The sequence below is a fragment of the Lagenorhynchus albirostris genome, chromosome 2, assembly GCF_949774975.1.
Source record: "Lagenorhynchus albirostris chromosome 2, mLagAlb1.1, whole genome shotgun sequence".
Taxonomy (NCBI): Eukaryota; Metazoa; Chordata; class Mammalia; order Artiodactyla; family Delphinidae; genus Lagenorhynchus; species Lagenorhynchus albirostris.
The window spans coordinates 149,347,218-149,369,775 of record NC_083096.1 but is presented as its reverse complement, the minus strand read 5'-3'; the positions used below and the strand labels follow the sequence as shown (position 1 = coordinate 149,369,775).

The 22,558-nt window shown below is 43.4% G+C and overlaps 2 protein-coding genes across 5 annotated transcripts in view; one reads left to right on the top strand and one right to left on the bottom strand.

The window, feature by feature from the left end:
- The first annotated feature begins 1,604 nt into the window (after nt 1-1,604).
- UROD (uroporphyrinogen decarboxylase) lies at nt 1,605-5,399 on the top strand. Of its 4 annotated transcripts, none has more exons than XM_060140212.1 (10): nt 1,605-1,741; nt 2,417-2,529; nt 2,650-2,729; nt 2,806-2,868; nt 3,089-3,286; nt 3,390-3,551; nt 4,271-4,408; nt 4,564-4,664; nt 4,746-4,812; nt 5,109-5,399. In XM_060140212.1, exons 1-10 carry the CDS (start codon nt 1,722-1,724, stop codon nt 5,196-5,198), a joined length of 1,032 nt encoding a protein of 343 aa, XP_059996195.1. In that variant the 5' UTR covers nt 1,605-1,721; the 3' UTR covers nt 5,199-5,399. The 4 variants fall into 4 exon arrangements, with proteins under 4 accessions (XP_059996195.1, XP_059996196.1, XP_059996193.1 ...); XM_060140213.1 differs by having other exon boundaries at nt 5,006-5,143; XM_060140210.1 differs by having other exon boundaries at nt 1,606-1,741; nt 5,165-5,399.
- Nucleotides 5,400-6,034: 635 nt separating this feature from the next.
- The window catches only part of ZSWIM5 (zinc finger SWIM-type containing 5), a 262,178-nt gene continuing 245,654 nt past the window's right edge, over nt 6,035-22,558 (bottom strand). The window contains exons 12-14 of the mRNA XM_060140209.1: nt 10,237-10,400; nt 9,656-9,737; nt 6,035-8,921 (exon numbers count right to left, since the gene is read on the bottom strand). Coding sequence (XP_059996192.1) covers nt 8,059-8,921; nt 9,656-9,737; nt 10,237-10,400 — 1,109 coding nt within the window. The 3' untranslated portion in view covers nt 6,035-8,058. The remainder of the gene's footprint in view (nt 8,922-9,655; nt 9,738-10,236; nt 10,401-22,558) is intronic.

Sequence of the window (22,558 nt, the reverse complement as noted above, 5' to 3'; positions counted from 1 at the left end):
ATCATGGAGGAAAAGGCAACTTGGTCCCGCCCCGTTTCTTTTAAAAGTTTACTGAGATATAACTCACATCTTATAATTCACCTATTTAAAGTGTACTACTCACTGGTTTTTGATATATTACATTAATTTAAAAAATAGTGGAAAATATATATAACAAAATTTGCAATCTTAACCGTTTTTTAAATGTATAATTATCTATTTCCAATACTTTTCATCACCCCAAACAAGAAACTCTGTACCATTTAAGCAATGACTCCTCATTGCCCCCACTCCCCAGTCCCTGGTAAACTCTACTCTACTTTCTGCCTCTGAATTTGCCTATTATAGATATTTCATATAAGTGGAACCACACAGTATTTGTCCTTTTGTGTCTGTCTTATTTAACTTAGCATGTTACAACGATGTTGTAGCATGTATCAGAATAATTTATTTTTATGGCTGAGTAATATTCCATTGTGTATACACACACACACACACACACACACACACACACTACATTTTGTTTATCTGTTCGTTGATGGACACTTGGGTGGAAAGTTTGTTTTGATATAGTTTTCAAATAATTGAAGTTATCAAGAAAGAAAGAAATGATCCCATGTAATTATGACAGTTTTCCATTTATTTCTCCTTAATAAGTTGGGAACACAGTGCCTCTCTTCCCTTCTCTCCAAGCTATTTGTATGCTATTACACTACTACAAGATAAAGTGAACAAATGCGCTTAACAAAGGCCTGCATGACCTGGACTCTGTAGACAGCTCCAGCATCTTTAATTCCACCAGCTTGATCTTGTTTCCCATTAAGCCATTTGCTCTTTTTCGTCTGCTCTTTACACATGCCGTTCCCTCTGCTTGGAATACCCCACTGCTTTCCCCAGTTAAATGGAGCCCTTGCTACTTGCTTCTAGCTCTTTCCCTTTAAAGCATTTACTATTGAGGGCTTCCCTGGTGGCGCAGTGGTTGAGAGTTGCCTGCCGCTGCAGGGGACATGGGTTCGTGCCCTGGTCTGGGAAGATCCCACATGCCGCAGAGCGGCTGGGCCCGTGAGCCAGGGACGCTGAGTCTGCACGTCCGGAGCCTGTGCTCCGCAACGGGAGAGGCCGCAACAGTGAGAGGCCCGCGTACCGCAAAAAACAAAACAAAACAAAAAACATTTACTATTGTGATTGCTGACTTCTCTGTATCCGCATGTCTGTAGCTCTTTAAAGGAAGGAAATGTCTTGTTCTCCACTGTAATCGCTGCACCTATTGTAGTGCCCGCCTCTTTCTAGGTAATATAAATATTTAATTATTTCAGTTCCCTGTACAACTTGGTTCCATAATTCACCATATGCCTGGTTGGGCCAGGCATAAAATTGTTAAAATCGTTAAGAGTGGGAGTGAAAGTGAGACCTGGGACGAGTCTTCCGGGATTCCCAGGCCGTCAGAGGAGAGCAAATTTCTCACCCACGTGAAGTATAGTTACAGCGAAGTTCTTTTGTGGGGGGAGGGGGAGGGAGGTGTTTGTTGTTGCGTCGCTACAGAGGACTTTACGGTGAAGAGACCTGGGGGTCCTACGGGCAGCAGCCGGGGCAGCCCGGGAGTCGTTTCTGGAGTCTGATCATGTGACTTTCAACATGGCGACAGCCTTGGCTCATTCCAGGAAGGGGCGGAGCCTGGGCAGGGGGCAGGCTCAGAATTAGGCTACAGCCGGGGCTGTGCTCGCGTTTACTGACAACTTATCATGGAGGCGAACGAGTGTGGGTGAGTTCTCTGTGCCACCACGCAGTGTGGCCATACGGGCTTCTGACCTGAGTCTTTGAGCTCAGGAATCTGTCCCTATACCCCTCTTCCCCAGCCCCGGAGAACCCAAGTCTCTGGAATCCCAAATCCTCCAACCATGGATTCCTGAGATGTTCATCCCAGGGACCGCCTAGCTGGACTGCGTACCCCAGACCTTTATTTAGGAGATGCCCTCTGGACTTCCTAATCCTCAACTAAGATCCCTTTTTCGGACTGTCATCTCTGATCCCCCCATGACCATCCCCCAGCCTGGAGATCTTCCAGCCCCCAAACCAGCCCACTGGTACCCTTGTTCCTGAGATTTTTTGGTCCAAAGACCCCCCAAACTCTCCTAACTGGACTTTCGTTTCCCCCGCCCCCCACCCCCCCGCACACACACTCTCTCCCAGTCCCTCCAGTGGCTTTGAGCCTGGGGAAGCTGCGACTATGTGTAGGGTAGAGGCCCCGGCACCGGCCCTTCTAGTCCTGTACACCACCTGATAGAGGGGAGGTGGAATCGGCGGGGAGTCACAGCTTGGTAGCTGGCCTGGAGAAGATAGATAGCTGTGCTGGACTGTATCCGCCTTTAGAACCCGAGCCCTGCCCAACCCCCAGCCTGGTTTACTGACACCTACCCTACCCGCTCCTGATCTCCAGACCTCAGGGTTTTCCGGAGCTGAAGAATGACACCTTCCTGCGAGCAGCCTGGGGAGAAGAAACAGACTACACTCCTGTTTGGTGCATGCGGCAGGCAGGCCGCTACTTACCAGGTCAGGGTCAGGGCCTCGGAGTCTAGGTAAAACTCTGGAGGGTGAAAAGTTTTTGAGGGGCAGAGGAGGGCTCTGGAGGTTCCTCAAGGCTGAGCCCTGCTTTCCCTTTTTTGTCTGCAGAGTTTAGGGAAACTCGGGCTGCCCAGGACTTTTTCAGCACCTGTCGCTCCCCAGAGACCTGCTGTGAACTTACTCTGCAGGTGAGGGGTCCACAAAAGAGGGAGAGATTTATGCTGTCAGCTCGCCACCTAGCAATCTGTCTTCTGTTCCCTATAGCCACTGCGTCGCTTCCCTCTGGATGCTGCCATCATCTTCTCCGACATCCTTGTTGTACCCCAGGTACCTGCTCAAATCTGATTCTTGAATGGGTAACAAAGGGAAAAGACAGTCAAGGCTCAAGATAAGCACTTATCCTTATGGGACAGAGGGGAAAACAGGCTGGAAGAGACGGAGTTTGGCTGAGTTTTATTCTCCTTTTTCTCCTTCTTGGCATGGGTTGAACAGATCTCCTCCTCCTGGAGTTACAGTTTGGGAACCTAGACATTTTCTCCCCCACCAGGCACTGGGCATGGAGGTGACCATGGTGCCTGGCAAAGGGCCCAGCTTCCCAGAGCCATTAAGAGAAGAGCGGGATTTACAGCGCCTCCGGGATCCAACAACAGTGGCCTCTGAGCTGGGCTATGTGTTCCAGGCCATCACTCTCACTCGACAACGTCTGGCTGGGCGTGTGCCACTGATTGGCTTTGCTGGTGCCCCGGTAATATGGAACAGGACAGGGACTTGGGCTTGGAGAAATTACTCTGGCAGGTATGGGTGCAGACAAGGGAAGGAAGTGTCTATCTGGCTTCTGCCTTTTGCAGTGGACTCTCATGACATATATGGTTGAGGGTGGCGGCTCAAGCACCATGGCTCAGGCCAAACGCTGGCTTTACCAGAGACCGCAGGCCAGTCACCAGCTGCTTCGCATCCTCACTGATGCTCTCGTCCCATATCTGGTGGGACAAGTGGCTGCTGGTGCCCAGGTAAGTCCTGAGGGAGAGACAAATAGGCTGGGGTTTCGTCTTTATTTATTTTTGGCTGCGTTGGGTTTTCGTTGCTGCGCGCGGCTTTCTCTAGTTGTGGCGAGCGGGGGCTACTCTTTGTTGCGGTGCCTGGGCTTCTCATTGTGGTGGCTTCTTTTGTTGCAGAGCACGGGCTCTAGGCACGTGGGCTTCAGTAGTTGTGGCACGCAGGCTCAGTAGTTGTAGCTCGCGGGCTCTAGAGCACAGGCTCAGTAGTTGTGGTGCACGGGCTTAGTTGCTCCACGGCATGTGGGATCTTCCCAGACCAGGGCTCGAACCTGTGTCTCCTGTATTGGCAGGCGGATTCTTAACCACTGCACCACCAGGGAAGCCCTGGGGTTTAGTCTTTCAGGACCAGAAACAATACAGTTCCTTATACCTGTGAGGGTAGGTGTCTCAATACCAGGCACAAAAGAAGCTTGGCATGAAATGATCTGGCTGGAGCAGCTAAGCCCAGACACTGGCAGGGGGGCTTAATGCTCTGTGTATTCAAAGACCAAACCTAGCACTGGGATCTGGAGAAGGCAGTTTCTTTTTGACTGGAACTGGGCTTATAGGCTTAGGTAGTCTCAGGGGTTGAAGTCACTTGGGGAAAACTGAAGGAAAACTGAGGCACATTCTGTATGTGGGGCCCGAGATACTTCCTCTTTGTGTGTTATGCATTTCTTTTCTAACTGTAGGCATTGCAGCTCTTTGAGTCCCATGCAGGGCATCTTGGCCCACAACTCTTCAGTAAGTTTGCACTGCCTTACATCCGTGATGTGGCCAAGCGAGTGAAAGCCGGGCTGCAGGAGGCAGGCCTGGCACCAGTGCCCATGGTAAGGATGGGGATCCGATGAGTGAAGGTGGGCCTGTGGAACTATCAGGTTAAGTCCTGCATGGACCGAAGTGACCACTGGAGGGCAGAAGCACAGCTGAGCTACATTAGGAGGCATAGCAAAGCCCTCAGCCTGAGATTTGCCCTTTCCCCCAGATCATCTTTGCTAAGGACGGACATTTTGCCCTGGAGGAGCTGGCCCAGGCTGGCTACGAGGTGGTTGGGCTTGACTGGACAGTGGCCCCAGAGAAAGCCCGGTGAGTGATGGAAGGTGCGGTGGAGGGGATGCAACTGCCATATGTGCAGTCACCAGAACAGGGCACTGACTCTACTTCCAGGGACTGCGTGGGAAAGACGGTGACCCTGCAGGGCAACCTGGACCCCTGTGCCTTGTATGCATCTGAGGTAACAGCCAGGTCCCTGTGTGTGTCTGTGTTTGTTTCTGTGCACTCCCATGGTTCTGGATATGGTGGTGTTTATTACTATGTGTGTGCTTCTATAATCTGTTTATCCCTCCCCTCTACTCCACTCATACCATGTGAACTCTAGGAAGGCAGGAGTTCCTTCTCATTGATTTTGTTCATTTGTGTTTTCTTAGCGCCTGGCCCATACTAGGCACCCGATAAAGTTTTTTGAATGACTGTATGAGTAACACTGAGTAGAAGCATGCCTACATGTATGTGTGTCACTGTTATGTATAGGGAGGACAGAGGTGTGCTGGCCCCCCCTGTAGCCAGTGCCCTGTTGGTCCCCCCAGGAAGAGATTGGGCAGTTGGTGCAGCAGATGCTGAATGACTTTGGGCCGCGGCGCTACATTGCCAACCTGGGCCACGGACTTTACCCTGACATGGACCCAGAACATGTGGGAGCCTTTGTGGATGCCGTGCACAAACACTCACGCCTGCTTCGACAGAACTGAGCATAATCCTTTTATCTGAAGTACCACTAACACAGATGATTGCTTCCAGGAGAATAAAAGTTCCAGAGCTGGAGTCTTGCGTGTGGTTTTGTTTGTGAAAGATCTGTGCTTTTATCCTCAGTTACTTCTTAGCCTCTTCCTTCCCTGGGCCTCTTTCTGCATCCTCTCCCACAAGTCATGGGACCTTGGGTATCAGTGAATATGTATGTAGGACTTAACGTCAGGACCTTTACCACCATTTTGCTCTCAGATCTCCAAGCCCCAGAGCTACATGGGTCTGTGCAGATCTTCCTAGGAGATAGAGCTGTGACATTTGCAGGGAAATGGGGTCCCTATAGCATATGAGGCCAAACTGACAGGGCTTTGCGTCTGGGGAGGGAAGGGTGTATAGACCAGAGTGGGACACAGGGCCAGTTGCCCTGCATTCTTTTCTGTGCATACCCTCTAATTTTCTCAGTATCTTGCTCTTTCCGCTTTTCGTGGTGGTACCTACTTCCTGGGATCAGGCTCTGACAGGCCTGTGAGCTCTGGAGAGGGGTGTGGTGCAGTAGGAAATTCTTCATTTGTCATTCCACATCTTAGACCATTAGGAACCCACTGTGCTATATAGCCTAACCAGCTCCCTGTCCCAGCCAGGTGATGGAGAAGAGAGAAGGGCCCCATTTATTGAAAGAACACAATTTCTGATTTTAGAAAAATGATCTTTTCTGTGATCCAGGATTTATTCATAGAAAAGCACTGTGAGTTCACACACTTGCTAAAAAACGGCAATTGTGATACAGAAATGGGAGTGGCGTTGTCTTTTTTTTTTTTTTAAACCAACCTATTGGGCTGAGAGGTTGTTGGGCCCGTAGCTGGACGGTGAGACTTTGGTAGCCACAAACAGCAAATGCAACTTACTGGTTAGTGTGGAGAAAAAAAAAAGTGACACAAACAGTTTGTCAAAGACAGGAAAGTAAAGCAGACAAAGAGGTCCTTGGTTCACACTCTAACTATACCACCCCTTCCCTGTCACACCCCACCCCCTACTGGGGAACTAAAACATGGAACAGTAACCACCAAGACACTGGCATCTAAATGACTCTTCCGAATGCCTGTGCTACCTCCTATTACACTTCCAGGCTGAGCAGAGGGGTCAGGAAGGTAGCAGGAACATGATACGCTGTGGAGGTCAGCCAGGGCTAAGACAGGGGTTGCCCACTAGAGCTAGAAACTAGTCAGAAAGGAAAAGGCGAAATGCATTCCAGCCGCAGCCTCCAAACCAATGACCAATGGGACTGTGACAGAAGCAGGCAGAGGAAGCTTGAGGTAGAAAGGCAGGGGAAGAAAGCAAGTACAGGGTAAGAAGAGAAATGTGGCACTGAAGGAGCCACTCAGGGCAGAGGGAGACTAGTGCTTAGAAGCTTGTTCGGTGAGACAATGGTGAATAAAGGAGGCCCAGAGATGAGGAACATGTTTAGCTGGTGAGAGAATAAGAGAAATGGGGATGAGAGATCTGGCAAAAAGAGAAGGGACACATTCAGGCAGATCCTCAAACATGAATTCACAGACAAACCTACATGTGGAAATATACACAGTTACACACAGACACGGACATGTTTATACACATGCACTTACGTGTGCCGATACACAAACACTACACATGCATTGACAAACATCAACACACACACACAGATATGTATTTTTATATGTTCACAAATGTGTATACCCTCACACAGAAACCCACCATCCAGTACACAGACATGTCTTTACACAGACACAGACCTGACACAGATACACATAAATATACATGTGCACATGCAGGCATGCACAGATATATCTATGCGCACAGATGCACGTACGTAGCCATCCAGATCCACACACACACAAGTGTAATTAGAGATGAAACCAGATGCTGTCTAACACAAAGGTGACCAGAGAAGATGAACATTATAAGCCCAGTGGCCTCCCAGACCTTCACCTTCTCCCTGCCCTTGTTTCTCAGGAGCTCGGCAGGCTCCCAGAGAGAGAGGCTGTGTGAGGCAGGAGCAAGAGCTTCTGTGTCCCCATGGCTTCGTGAGGTGAAAGTCTAAGTCAAGACCGGGCCCTGCCCCTCACCCATCACCGGGCTGTCAATGCCCATCTGCAGGCCAGGGTTTCTGCATAGACTAGACTTGGGGTTTACTCTAATGGCCATTTTTCTCTCTGCCACCCCCACTCTTCCACTGCCAATAGCATATCCTCTGCAAGGGAAACCTGAGAAACGGTTGTGAATCTCCTCAGAAAACAAGCCTATCTTCCCACCCACAGCTACCCATCAGATTAGAACCAGAATTATAAATAGTTACAATTTTACAATGTAATTGGCAACACATATACTATAGTATTTACAGTACCATAAATGCTTCTGTTTCTCTGGTTAAGCAATCCCTGAGACGGAACAGTGTTCTGTGTTTGCCAAGGAGAGAGGGCCAATGCCCAGGACACGCAGGATAGCGGGGCGTGAGGTGGCATGTGTGGGGTTTCTGATCGGTCTGCAGGGCCCAGCTCCTCCAGGAACAGTGGGCTGTTGTGAGAACCTTGACAAGGCATGTTGGCTAGAGCTGGACTCTCTCCATGCTTAGCCCTGTGGTCCTCTGGCTTCAGCCACAGGTGCTCAGAGTCCTCTCAGGGTGGACAAATGTTTGTGTCCTTGGCCTGACCAGATGATACCTGGGAGTGCAGGATGCCCCAGCAGCGAGCTATCTGCTCTCTCAGCCAAAGCGCTCTCGCACCAGCAGCATCAGCTTCTTCTTGCCTTTGTAGATTTGTTTCAGGTTGTCGATGAACTGGGCAAACTGCAGGTGGCCATCCTGTGGCAGCAGGAAGGTCTCCCGGGCCTTGCTCAGAAACTCAATGAACTCTCCGTAGTGGCGAGGGCTGATGTGTGTCAGGCGCGAGTGTGTGGTGTTGATATAGGCATTGATGGTGGCATCCAGCAGCTGGCGCAGGGGAGCTTTGTCGGTGGACATAAGCTTTCCCGAGCTGCGGCGGCCTGGGATGCCGGCCAGGCCAGGTGCAGTGACCGTGCAGCGCCGTAGGATGTCTGAAAGCACTGTGGCACAGTGCACACTCTTCACCACCAGGGGAATCAGGGCCGCCAGCTCATTCTTGCCCAGGGAGTGGCTGAGGGCACACGCCCAGAGCACATCGTTGATGGCTGGGTGGGTGTCCTGGTTGTAGGCCAGGTTGAGATGGCTCATGGCCAGTGAGGCCAGCTTGAAGGCACGTAGCGGGTAGCCACGGAGCTCCATGTAGCGGGCGATGGTGAACAGCTGTGAGTGAGTCATGCCGCCAGCAGCAGCATCAATGGCAATCTGGTAGGCTGCTTCAAAGGCGATGTGGTCCTTCTCACAGAGCGTAAGGGCCGATAGGGCGCAGCTCTGTGGATCCTTCATAGCACACTGCAGGGCCAGCGTGCGAGCACAGCTAGCCAGCTCCTCCCGCTGTGGATAGTCAAGACTGAGGCGCAGGATAGTGGTGTGGGATACGGCTGTGGCAGCCACAATGCTGGTCGCCTCGGTGGGGGTGAAGAGTGTGTACCAGCTCTGCAGGATGCTCACCAGGGCCTGCACACCTGTCAGGGAGAGCCTGAGCTCAGCCGTGGCCATCCGGGTCCTGATCCAGGTCTGCCCAGACTACCGTTTGGGGTCAGAACTTGGCCTGCAGAGACGAGTTCTCCCTCCTTCTCAGCAGCCTCGAGATGATCTGAGGCAACCAGGGCAAGGGGAACAACCCAGACGCCCAGACCCTGTTTGGGGTCTCTTCCCATCCCTTCCTTCCCCAGGTGAGAGTGTTGAAGGTTTCTGCAGGTGCTCTAAGCCCCTCACAAGGATGGAGCAACAGAGCCTGTGGTTTGCCTGCCCCAAGGCAGGACTCGCAGATCTGCCTGGGGGTTCTAGCTGAAGTGGGGTCTCTCAGGGTAGAGTCTTGTGCTGGGGCTTTGGGCTCTAGATGGGGTCCCGAGCCTCTAAGTTGTCTGGGGTTTCTCAGAATCATGGACAGGGACTGGGACCAAACCACTGGGCCAACTACCTCCCAAGGCTACACTTGAGTACTTGTGGCTGAAAATTCACTCTCTCAGAATGTCTCTGATCAGAGGGTCAAAGTGCTGCTGACAGCAGGGTATGGTCCAAGCAGTGAGGGCAGAGTTTGGTCAGGCTGAACAGAGGCCATCTTCTCCTACCAGCAGCCTCATCCTTTCCTAGCCATCAGTAATAGGAATATGAGAGCTCTAAATTCGTTGTCCTGTCCCAAGAGTAGGGCCTAGGAATCCTTTCCCCTGGGGGTACAGGGAGCTGGGAGACTCACCCACTTCTGTAGCACATGTCACCAACCACCGCACCATCTCTCGGCGCCTCCAGTTAAGGGTTGATAAGGTCATCCTCATCACCTGAGCAAAAAAGCAGCCTTCCCAGTTGGCTAAGCATAATTGCTATAACCTCCCCCTCCCCACTCCCCCTTGCCATTCATTTATGCAACAAGTATTTATTGGTGCCTTAAACAGCCATCTCTCCCCTGATAACTACAGATGGGTTTGTTTAATTTCTGCCCCACCCCTGCTACCAATCAGATAGAACACTCCTCTGATGACCCGTAATGAATAAAGCCCTTATTACCACACCTTGCTTGACTTGGAGGAATGGGGGTGGGGTACGGAGAAGATGGGGACCCTGTGGAGCCTAAGGCTACACTGCTTAACTGGCCGTAACTTCAAAACAGAGGCCAATGTTGAGTCCTTACCTTGTGTCTAGCCTAGAAGCTGTGTCCTGGGGACAGAGAAAGAACCAGTCCTGGCCCATGCCCACTCCAGTCCCCGTGGGATCTTATCTTCTACCAGTTGTCACTAGGCCAGAAGTCTAAAGTGGGGATGGCCCGCTTGTCCTCCATACCTGTAACCCCAGCTCCAGGGCCACGTTGAGCAGGGTGCTGTCTGTACTACTGTCCGTGGGTGTTGCAATCTTGAATGCATCTTGGGCCAGTTTGAAGATGAGGGAGGAAGAATGGATGTGCTTCTGTATTGCTTCCAGGATTGTGCGGAGCCTCAGAGTGTCTCCTACAGGTGCCGAGAGAAGGGGCAGGGACAAGGTCTTCTTTAAAGCTTCCCTGAACAGGGAAGAACATGGAACAACAGGTACTGGTTGAACTGACGGCTATCAATGCACTGAGTGCTTCTGAAGGCCACCATCTCTTCTGGGTGGTCAAGCTCTGTCTCCACTGAACCCACTGGAGGCTCCTTCCTTCCCCAGGCACCCACATGAATTCACCTCTGTCCACCTTTTCATCTGCCTCTACCCCTCACCCTCTTTTCCCTCAGGATCTTTAGGTCCCAGGAGTCATTTTCTAGAACATCTGAATTTTGAGAGCTACTTATACAGGAGAAGGAAGCCACATTATTGCCAAAAAAGTACGCCAGTCCCATAGTTTGTTCCTCAGTACAGCTCCCTGGAGCAAAACGGAGCTGGGCCACCACTTCCTATCCAGTAGGCAAGTATGAGTGCACAGAGTTAAGGAATACATTGCAGGAATGCCATGTGTACCATATGACGTGAAGGTCACTGTATAATGGCAGTAGGGTACATGAAAGATTGGTGTATCTTCTGAGGGGGTAAAATGTGAAGTAAAGATAGAACAAAAAGTAGGTCTTATGTTTTACCAAGAGGTGCAGTGCTAAGAGTATACAGACTTTGGAGTAAAATACATTGGGAAGTGAACCTAGTTCAGCCGTTTACCAGATCAGTTACTTCATGGAAGTAATGGAAAAAATAACCTTTTAAGGTTGTTGGGGGAACTATAAAAAATTTGTGTATAGTTAATATTCTATGATTCTACTTTTTTTTTTTTTTTTTTTTTTTTTTTGCAGTACGCGGGCCTCTCACAGCTGTGGCCTCTCCTGTTGCAGAGCACAGGCTCCGGACGCGGAGGCTCAGCGGCCATGGTTCACGGGCCCAGCCGCTCCGTGGCATGTGGGATCTTCCCGGACCGGGGCATGAACCCACGTCCCCTGCATCGGCAGGTGGACTCTCAACCAATGCGCCACCAGGGAAGCTCTATGATTCTACTTTTATATAAAAGAGATAAGTAGCAGTCTGTTTGTGTACAGCATGTGTGTGCACACATATATGAACAGGAAATACCTGGGAATATTTATTATAAAACCGTCTTAGTAGTAGTAGTTATCTTTGGGTGTCAGAATTGAGAGATTACCTTTTTTTCTTCTATCATCTTTAAAAACAATTAAAACATTTAATAGACTTTGTCTTTTTTTGGTCGCACCACGCGGCTCGTGGGATCTTAGTTCCCTGACCAGGGACTGAACCCAGGCCCTTGTCAGTGAGAGCACGGAGGCCTAACCACTGGACCACCAGGGAATTCCCCACAAGTTTGGTCTCTATATCTGTGAGTCTGTTTCTTTTCTGTTATATTCACTAGTTTGTTGTATTTTTTTAGATTTCACATAAAAGTGCTATCATACAATATTTGTCTTTCTCTGTCTGACTTAATTTACTTAGTAGAACACCCTCCAAGTCATCCATGTTGTTGCAAATGGCAAAATTTTGTTCTTTTTTATGGCTGAGCGGTATTCCATTGTATATCTATACCATCTCTTCCTTTTTTTTTAACATCTTTATTGGAGTATAATTGCTTTACATTGTTGTGTTAGTTTCAGCTGTATAACAAAGTGAATCAGCTATACATATACATATATCCCCATATCCCCTCCCTCTTGGGTCTCCCTCCCATCCTCCCTATCCCACCCCTCTAGGTGGTGTACCATCTCTTCTTTATCCATTCATCTGTTGATGGACACTTAGGTTGCTTCCATTTCTTGGCTATTGTAAATGACGCTGCTATGAACACTGGGGTACATGTATCTTTTTGAATTAGTGTTTTAATATTTTTTGGATATATACCCAGGAGTGGAATTGCTAGGTCATGTCGTATTTCTATTTTTAGTTTTCTGAGAACTCTCCATATCATATTCCACAGTGGCTGCACCAATTTACATTTCCACCAACAGTGTATGAGGGTTCCCTTTTTTCCACATCCTTGCCAACCTTTGTTATTTGTGTTCTTTTTGAGGACAGCCATTCTGACAGCTGTGAGGTGATTATCTCATTGTGGTTTTAATTTCCGTTTCTCTGATGATTAATGATATTGAGCATCTTTTTAGTGCCTGTTGAACATTCCAAATAGACATTTGGAAAAATGTCTGTTCAGGTCTTCTGCCCATCTTTTAATCAGGTTGTTTTGTTTTTTTTGATGTTAGGTTATACAAGTTGTTTATATATTTTGGATTTAACCCCTTCTTGGTCATATTATTTGCAAATATTTTCTCCCATTCAGTAGGTAGTCTTTTCATTTTGTTGATGGTTTCTTTTGCTGTGCAAAAAGTGTTGTTTAATTGGGTCCCATTTGTTTATTTTTGCTTTTATTTCCTTTGCTTTAGGATACAGATCCAAAAAAACATTGCTACGATTTATGTCAGAGTGTTTTCTTCAAGGAGTTTTATGGTTTCTGGTCTTACATTTAGGTCTTTGATTCATTTTGAGTTTATTTTTGTATATAGGGATAGAGAATGTTCTAATTTCATTCTTTTACATGTAGCTCTCCAGTTTTCCCAGCACCATTTATTGAAGGGTAGCTCATTTCTTTTTATTGGTAAATGATATCCCATTGTATGGATCTACCTCAGTTTGTTTATCCATTCACCTACTGCAGGGCATCTTGGTTGCTTCCAGTTCTTGGCAATTACAAATAAAGGTGCTATAAACATTTGTGTGCTGGTTTTTGTGTGGACATAAGTTTCTAACTCATTTGGGTAAATACTTAGGAACATGACTGCTGAATCATATAGTTAGACTATGTGCAGCTTTGTAAAAAAACTGCCAAACTGTCTTCCAAAGTGGCTGGACCTTTTGCATTCACACCAGGAATGAATGAGTCCCTGCTGCTCCACATCCTCACTAGTGTTTGGTGTTGTCAGTGTTTTGGATTTTAGCCATTCTAATAGGTATGTAGTGGTTTCTAGCTTTTGTTTTAATTTGCATTCCCCAAATGACATATCATGCTGAATATCTTTTTATATGCTTGTTTGCCATCTATATATCTTGTTTGGTAAGGCATCAGTTCAGGTCTTTAGTGCATTTTAAAATTCAGTTGTTTGTTTTCCTTATTGTTGAGTTTTAAGAGTTATTTGTGTATTTGGGATACAAGTCCTTTATCAGATATTGTTTTGCAGATATTTTCTCCCAGTCTGTGGCTTGTCTTTTCAGTGTTTTTCACATAAGTTTTAAACTTTAATGACGTCCTACTTATCAGTGTTTTCTTTCATGGATTGTAATTTTGGTGTTGTATCTAAAAAGTTATTGCTGGGAACTCCCTGGCGGTCCAGTGGTTAGGACTCCACGCTTCCAATGCGGGGGGCCCAGGTTCGATCCCTGGTCCTGGAACTAAGATCCCACAAGCTGCACGGCGTGGCCAAAAAAAAAGTTATTGCCAAACCCAAGGTCACCTAGATTTTCTCCTGTGTTATCTTCTAGAAGTTTTATAATTTTGTGTTTTACCTTTATGTCTGATACATTTTGAATTAATTTTTGTGAAAGGTGTAAGGTCAGTGTCTATATTCATTTTTTTAAATGTGGATGTACAGTTCTTCCAGTACCATTTGTTGAAAAGACTGTCCTTTTCTCCTCTGTCAAAGATCAGTTGACTATATTTGTGTGGGTCTATTTCTGAGCTCTATATTCTGTTCCATTGAACTATTTGTCTATTCTTTTGCCAATACCACACTATTTGATTACTGTAGCTTTATATTGTCTTGAAGTCAGATGGTGTTAGTTCTCCAACTTTGTTCTTCAATATTGTATTGGCTATTCTAGGTCTTTTGCTTTCCCATATAAAGAGAGTTTATTGATATCCACAAAATAAAATGCTAGGATTTTGGTTGAGACTGTACTACTGAATTTATAGATCAAGTTAGGAAGCACTGACATAATAACAGTATTGAGTCTTCCTATTTGTGGACATGGAATATCTATTCATTTAGATCTTCTTTGATTTCTTTCCTCAAAGTTTTATCGTTTTCCTCATATAGATCTTGTACATATTCTGTTAGATTTTTCTTAGTACTTTTTTGAGGGGTCCTAATGTAAATGGTATTGTGGTTTTTAACTTAAAATTCCAACTGTTCATTGCTGGTATATAGGAAAGCAATTGACTTTTGTATATTACCCTTGTATCCTGCAACCTTACTATAATCAGTCATTAGTTCCAGTTTGTTCTTGATTCTTTGGGATTTAACATAGACAATCAAGTCATCTGCAAACAAAGACAGTTTTATTTCTTCCTTTCCAACCTGTATACCTTTTCTTTCCTTTCTTGTCTTATTTCATTAGCTAGGACTTCCCGTATAATGTTGAATGGGAGTGGTGAGAGGTGATATTCTTGTCCTATTTCTGATCTTCAGGGGAAGGCATCTATATTCTCTCCATTAAGTATGATGGTAGCTGGAGGTTCTTTCTAGATGTTCTTTATAAAGTTGAATAAGTTCTCTTCTATTCCTAATTTGCTGAGAGGTTTTGTTTTGTTTTTTTTAAAATTATGAATAGGTGTTGGCCTTTGTTAATTTTTTTTCCTGTGTCTATTAGTATAATCATATGATCTTTCTTCTTTAGCCTGTGGATGTAATGGATTACATTAATTGATTTTCAAGTGCTGAATCAGCCTTGCATTCCTGGAATAAATCCCACTTGGTCATGGTGTATAATTCTTTTCACATTTTGTTGGATTCAGTTTGCTAATATTTTGTTGAGGATTTTTTGCATTTATGTCCATGAGTGATATCGGTATGTAGTTCTCCTTTTTTGTACTGTCTTTATCTGGTTTTGGTATTAGGTAATGCTGGCCTCGTAGGATGAGTTAGGAAGTGTTCTCTCTGCTTCTATTTTCTGGAAGAGACTGCAGAGAGTTGGTATCATTTTTTTCAAGTATTTGATAGAACTCACCAGTGAAATCATCTGGGCCGAGTGCTTTCTGTTTGGAAGATTACTGATTCAATTTCTTTAACAGATATAGGCCTAGATTTATTTATTTATTATTTATTTCTCCATGTGTGAGTTTTGGTAGATTGTGTTTTTCAAGGAATTGGTCCGTTTTATCATCTAAGATATCAAATTTTAGAGAATACTGTCTTTCATAATATTCCTTCATTATCCTTTTAACATCCATGGATCAATAATGATGGCCCCTCTTTTCATTTAAGATATTAGTAATTTATGGCATCTTTTTTTATTTGTTTGTTTTTGTTTTTTGGCTAGCCTGGCTAGAGGTTTATCAGTTTTATTGATCTTTAGAAAGAACTAGCTTTCACTTTCTTTGATTTTCTCATGTTTTCCTATTTTCAGTTTCATTGACTTCTGCTCTAATTTTTTTATCTTTTTTTTTTTCTGCCAGCTTTGTTCTTCTTTCTCTAGTTTTCTAAGGTGGAAGCTTATTTTATTTTATTCCCCCTCACCTTTATTGAGACATAATTGACATATAATATTGTTTTAGTTTAAGGTGTATAATGTGACTTGATATATTTATTGCAAATGATTACCACGATAAGGTTAGTTAACATATTCATCACCTTACAGTTACCTTTTTCTTTTTTTTCATTGAGGCAAGAAAATTTAAGATCTACTCTTTTAGCAGATTTCAAGTATACAATACAGTTAACTATAGTCACCATGTTAACTATAGTTACCATATTAGATCCCCAGAACTTATTCATATAACTGGATGTCTGTATCCTTTGACCAACATCACCCCATTTCTCCCACCCCCTACCCCCTGTCAACCACCAATCTACTCTGTTTCTATAGTTCAGCTTTTTTTAGATTCTCACATATGTGAGATCATACATTTGTCTTTCTCTGACTTATTTCACTTAGCATAATGCCCTCAAAGTTGCAAATGACTGGATTTCCTTTTTATGTTTGAATAATATTCCATTGTGTGTGTATGTACATGTCTGTATATATACTACATTTTCTTTATCCATTCATCTGTCAACAGACACTTACATTGTTTCCAAATCTTGGCTATTGTGAATAATGCTGCAATGCAATTAACATGGGAGTGCAGATATCTCTTTGAGATAGTGATTTCATTTCCTTTGGATATATGCCCAGATGTGGGATTGCTGGACCATACATGGTATTTCTATTTTTTAATTTTTTGAGAAACCTCTATACTGTTTTCCAGAGTGGCTATACCAATTTACATTCCCACCAACAGTGCACTCCACATCTCTTATCTTTTTGATAATAGCCATTCTAGCAGGTGTGAGGTAATAGATTATTGGTTGCAAATATTCCTTTTCTAACATTTGCATTTAACGCTATAAAATTTCCCTCCAAGCACTGCTTTCACTGCATCCTACATTTCTGATTAGTTGCATTTTAACTTTCATTTAGTTCAAAATATTTAAAAATTTCTCAAGACGTCATCTTGATCCATGTGTTACTTAGAAGTGTGTTGTTTAAACTCCATATTTTGGGGGAGTTTTTTCAGTTATCCTTCTGTTCTTAATTTCTAGTTTAATTCCACTGTGACCTGAGAGTATACTTTGTATGATTTCTATTCTTCTAAATTTATTGAGGTGTGTTTTATGGTCCAGAATGTGGTCTATCTTGGTGAACATTCCATGTGAGCTTGAAAAGAATGTGTATTCTATTTTTGTTTGAGGAAGTATTTTACCAATGTTAATTAGATCCAGTTAATTGATGGTGCTGTTCAGTTCAAGTATACCTTACTGATTTTCTGCCTGCCTGATCTACCAATTACTGATAGAGGTATTGTGAATTCTCAGTGGATTTGTCCATTTCTCCTTGCAGTTCTATCAGTTTATTTTTTTTTTTCGGTACGCGGGCGTCACACCGCCGCGGCCTCTCCCGTCGCGGAGCACAGGCTCCGGATGCGCAGGCTCACCGGCCATGGCTCACAGGCCCAGCTGCTCCGCGGCATGTGGGATCTTCCCGGACCGGGGCACGAACCTGTGTCCCCCACATCGGCAGGCGGACTCCCAACCACTGCGCCACCAAGGAAGCCCTCTATCAGTTTTTTGCCTCACATATTTTGATGTTTTGTTGTTAGATGCATATACATTAAGGATTATTATGATTTCTTGGAGAACTGACCCCTTTATCACTATGTAATGCCCCTCTTTTTAAAAATTAATTAATTAATTAATCAATTAATTTTTGGCTGCGTTGGGTCTTCGTTACTGTGCATGGGCTTTCTCTAGTTGCAGCGAGTGGGGGCAACTCTTTGTTGCGGTGCGCGGGCTTCTCATTGCGGTGGCTTCTCTTGTTGTGGAGCATGGACTCTAGGCACGCGGGCTTCAGTAGTTGTGGCTCGCGGGCTCTAGAGTTCAGGCTCAGTAGTTGTGGCAAACAGGCTTAGCTGCTCCGTGGCATGTGGGATCTTCCCGGACCAGTGCTCGAACCCGTGTCCCCTGCATTGGCAGGTGGATTCTTAACCACTGCGCCACCAGGGAAACCCTGTAGTGCCCCTCTTTATCCCTAATAATTTCCCACGTACTGAAGTCTGCTTTGTTTGATTAACACAGGCATTCCAGCTTTCTCTTGATTTGTGTTAACATTGTATACCTTTCTCCATACTTTACTTAGTTGTTGTTGAAGGGATCTGACTGTGGTTAAGAAATAGTTTTTAAGATGAAAATAACAAACTGCCTCAACTAGTATGCATGCTTTCCTGAGAGAATATCTTTTCCAGACTCTTCCTGCTTTCAGTGCAGTTGGTTTGATAGTGAGTCTCCAAGGTATGGAAAGTGGGGGCCAGAGTGCTGACAACACCTCATATATGTGGTTTATTTGTTTAAGCCCTGGCCTCTGTTTTTAGTTCAAAATATATGGAAAGGTCAAGCATACAAACTCAGTCACAGAAGAGTTAAATATCTATCTGCCTAAAGGTACAGGATATAAATGAAGCCCAGTGCTGTTCAGTGTTTGTACTTAGGGTGTATTTGCTTGTTTTAACACTGCCTATCTATTAACTGTGGTTAAAAAAAAAAAATATATATATATATATATAAAATAAAACTTGCTATTTTAAAGTATACAACTGAGTGGTGTTAATCATATTCACCATTGTGAAATATCATTCATTGTATAAATACCAGCACCATCTATTTCCAAAATATTTTTATCATCTTAAACAGAAACTCTGTACTCATTAAGCAGTAACTCTGTACTCATTAAGCAGTAACTCACCATTGTTTCTCCCTTTAGCCCCTGGTAACTTCTACTCTCTATCTTTATTAATTTGTCTATCCTAGACCTATATGTGGAATCATACAATAATTATTTGTTTTGTGTCTGAATTATTTCACTTAGCATAATGTCTTCAAGGTTACCCCATGTTGTAGCATGTTATCAGAACATTTCTTTTTAATGACTTAATAATAATATTCCATTGTATGTATATGCCATATTTTGTTTATCCATTCATATGCTGATGGACACTTGGGTTGTTTCCAACTTTTGGCTATTGTGAATAATGCTGCAATGAACACTGGCATATAAAGTACCTGTTTTGAGTCCTTGTTTTCAATTCTTTTGGGCATATACCTAGGAGTGGAATTATTGGATATGTTAATTCTATTTAAAAATTTCAGGAATCATCACACTATTTTCCACAGCAGCTGAATCACTTTACATTCCCACCAGCAATGTAAAAGGATTTCAAATTCTCCACATCCTCACCATAGGACTCCACGCTTCACTGCAGGGGGACCTGGGTTCAGTCCTTCGGGAACTAAGATCCCACAGGCCGCACTGCGTGGCCAAAAAAACGCCATTCTAGTGGGTGTGAAGTGGTATCTCATTGTGGTCTTGATTTGCATTTCCCTAATGACTAATGATGTTGAGGTTTTTCTTCATGTGCTTATAAGCCATTTGTGTATCTTCTCTGGAGAACTGTCTCTTCAAGTCTTTTGCCCACTTCAAAATTCAGTTGTTTATCGTTTTGTTGTTGAGTTGTAGTTCTTTACATATTCTGTATGTTAAGCCCTTATCGGATATACAGTTTATAAATATTTTCTTCCATCCTTTAAGTTGTCTTTTCACTTTCTTTATAATGTCCTTTGATGAACAAAAGTTTTTTTTTTTTTTTAAAGTGTTTTCAGCCATTCTCTAATGTGGTTTAATTAATTAATTTTTGCTGTGTTGGGTCTTCGTTTCTGTGCGAGGGCTTTCTCCAGCTGTGGCAAGCGGGGGCCACTCTTCATCACGGTGCGCGGGCCTCTCGCTATCCTGGCCTCTCTTGTTGCGGAGCACAGGCTCCAGACGCGCAGGCTCAGTAGTTGTGGCTCACGGGCCTAGCTGCTCCGCGGCATGTGGGATCCTCCCAGACCAGGGCTCGAACCCGTGTCCCCTGCATTAGCAGGCAGATTCTCAACCACTGCGCCACCAGGGAAGCCCCCTGAACAAAAGTTTTTAACTTTGATGAGGTCCAATTTATTCTTTTCTTTTGCTGCTCATGCTTTTGGTATCATAATCTAAGACTCTATTGCCATATCCAAGGTCATGAAGATTTACTCCTATGTTTTCTCTGATGAAATTTATGACTTTAGCTCTTATATTTAGGTCATCGATCCCTTCCCTTTACTTTCACTCTATCTGTGTCTTTATATTTAAACTGGGTTTCTTGTAGACAACATATAGTTGGGTCTTTTTTTTTCTTTTTTTCTTTTTAAATCCACTGTCTGTCTGGTTTTTTTTCCCGCCCGGCTGAACCATGTGGCTTGCAGGATCTTAGTTCCCCAACCAGGGATCAAACCTGGGCCCCCTGCAGTGGAAGCATGGAGTCCTAACCACCAGACCACCAGGGAATTAACTTTTTCTTTTCCAGTCTTTTTTTTTTTTTAATCTCAAAATTTCCTTTTATGTTTTCCCCCATAAACAAGAAGGCAAAAAATTCTACTGTAAATTCTTGGGGGAGGAAGCAATCATTCTCTTTTGGGATACAAAATTTATTAAAATTATGCTGACATGGAAAATCGAGTAATTGCTAGCAAGTGGCATTGGTGATAAATACTTCATAAGCATTCCTACAGAGAGCCATGTAAATGCAGTAGGTCAACCATCGTTTCTATTATAGACTAGTGTTTGTGGATTAGTCACTAGGTATATGTCATTAAAATATGCTGAGAGGGATTATTACCACAAAGAAACTTACAATAAATCAAGAAAATTGAAATAATTTTTACTATGTAAGTTCTCCAATCTGTCTTTTAATTGGTGTATTTAGACCATTTAAAAGACATTTTAAATGATTACTGATATATTTGGATTAATATCTACCATATTTGTAACTGTTTTTTATTCACTGCATTTTTCTTTTTTTAAAAAAAAAACTTTCCTCTTTTCTGCCTTCTCTGTTTTAAACTGAGCATTTTACATAATTCAATTTTCTCTTCTCACGATTCTATTTCTTCAAAAAATTACTTTAGTGTTTGCCCTAGAGTGGCAGTATACATTTACAACTAATCTAAGTCCATTTTCAAATAACTATACCACTTCATAAGGTACCTTATAATAGTATTCCCAATTCTTCCCTCTGTCTATAACATCATTGCTTTCATTTATCTTTAAGCTATAGTAACCCAATACATTGCTATTATTATTTTGAACAAGCAGTTATCTATTAGTTCAATTAAGAATTTTTTTAAAAACCCAAAGGATTATTGTACCTTTATTTATTCCTTCTCTAACACTCTTCCTTTCTTCACAAAGATTTGAGTTTCAGCTCTATCATTTTTCTTCCCTATGAAGGATTTCTTGCAATTTATTGTCTACAGCCTTTGTCTGAGACAGTCTTTATTTCTCCTTTACTTTTGAAGGCTAATTTGTCTGGATACTGCATTCTAGGTTGGTGGTTTTTTCTTGCAACATTTTAAATATTTCACTTCACTCCCTCTTGCTTGCATGGTTTATAAAGTGAAGTTGACGTAATTCTTATCCTTGTTTCTCTATAGGTAAGGTTGTCTTGTTCTCTGTCTTCTTTCAAGATTTTCTCCTGGTTTTTGATTTTCTGCAGTTTGAATAGGACATGGCTAGGAGAAAACTTTTTGGTATTCATCCTACTTGGTGTTCTCTGATCTTCCTGGATCTGTGTTCTGGTTTCTGTCACTAATTTTGGAAAATTCTCAGCTATTATTACTTCAAATATTTCCTTTGCTCTTTTCTTTCTTCTCCTTCGGGTATTGCAGAATATACTGCATATGTTATTGGTTTGGTCAAAAAGTTCATTCAGGTTTTTCCATAACATCTTATTTGGCCAACCCAAAATATCTCTTTTGTAATTGTCTTACAGTTCTCAGATATTCTGTTCTGGGTTCCCCCACCCCCATTCTTTTTTAATTTTTGCATTTCAATTTGAGATGTTTCTTTTTACATTTATAATTTAAAATTTTGGAAATATTCACATGGTTCAATGTTGAAAAGATACAAAAGGTAAATAATGAAAAATTCTTTCTCCCCCTTACCTCTGACCCACATTCATCCAATTCTAACTCGGTACACAACCAATAGTTTTTGTTTTACCTTCCAGGATATTCTATGCATAACAAGGAAATACTTTGTTTCCTCTCCTTTAAAAAAAATCCACAAATGGTAGCATAGTATATACAGATTTACATGTCATTTTTCCCCTACATATCAGTATATCTTAGAGATTATTCCACATCAGTACATAAAGAGATTCTTGTTCTTTTAAATGGCTGCATAGTATCCCATTTATGTACGTATAGATCCACAGCTGCTTATTCAAAACCTCTGGGTGTGGAATGCATTTAGAATTCATTATTTTTAAAGTTATATACAGATAATTTGTGCATATATTATATATAATACAGGAGGTCTGAGGCAGCATCCCATAATTAAACACATTACTATTTGTGCAGTGAAAGTATGAATATTCACACTAGGTAGGATAAATAGCAAAATTAGTATTGTAGTTTTTTGATACAGTAACAAACTGATGAATGAAATAGTGTGATACAGACCATAAATACTTGGTACTCTTTTATTTCTAAGGAAAACATTCAATAAAACCTCAAACCAAGCTAAGTATCTGTATATATGCATACAGTAAATACTTCTTCCGTCTGGTTTCTTGAGGATCTTGGACAAAAGGCTTCATCTGCAC

Coding starts and splice junctions, on each gene's coding strand:
- UROD (XM_060140210.1), top strand. CDS start 1,722: ATGGAGGCGAACGAGTGTGG. Junction 1,742..2,416: donor ATGGAGGCGAACGAGTGTGG/GTGAGTTCTCTG, acceptor CCTGATCTCCAG/ACCTCAGGGTTTTCCGGAGC. Junction 2,730..2,805: donor GCTGTGAACTTACTCTGCAG/GTGAGGGGTCCA, acceptor TGTTCCCTATAG/CCACTGCGTCGCTTCCCTCT.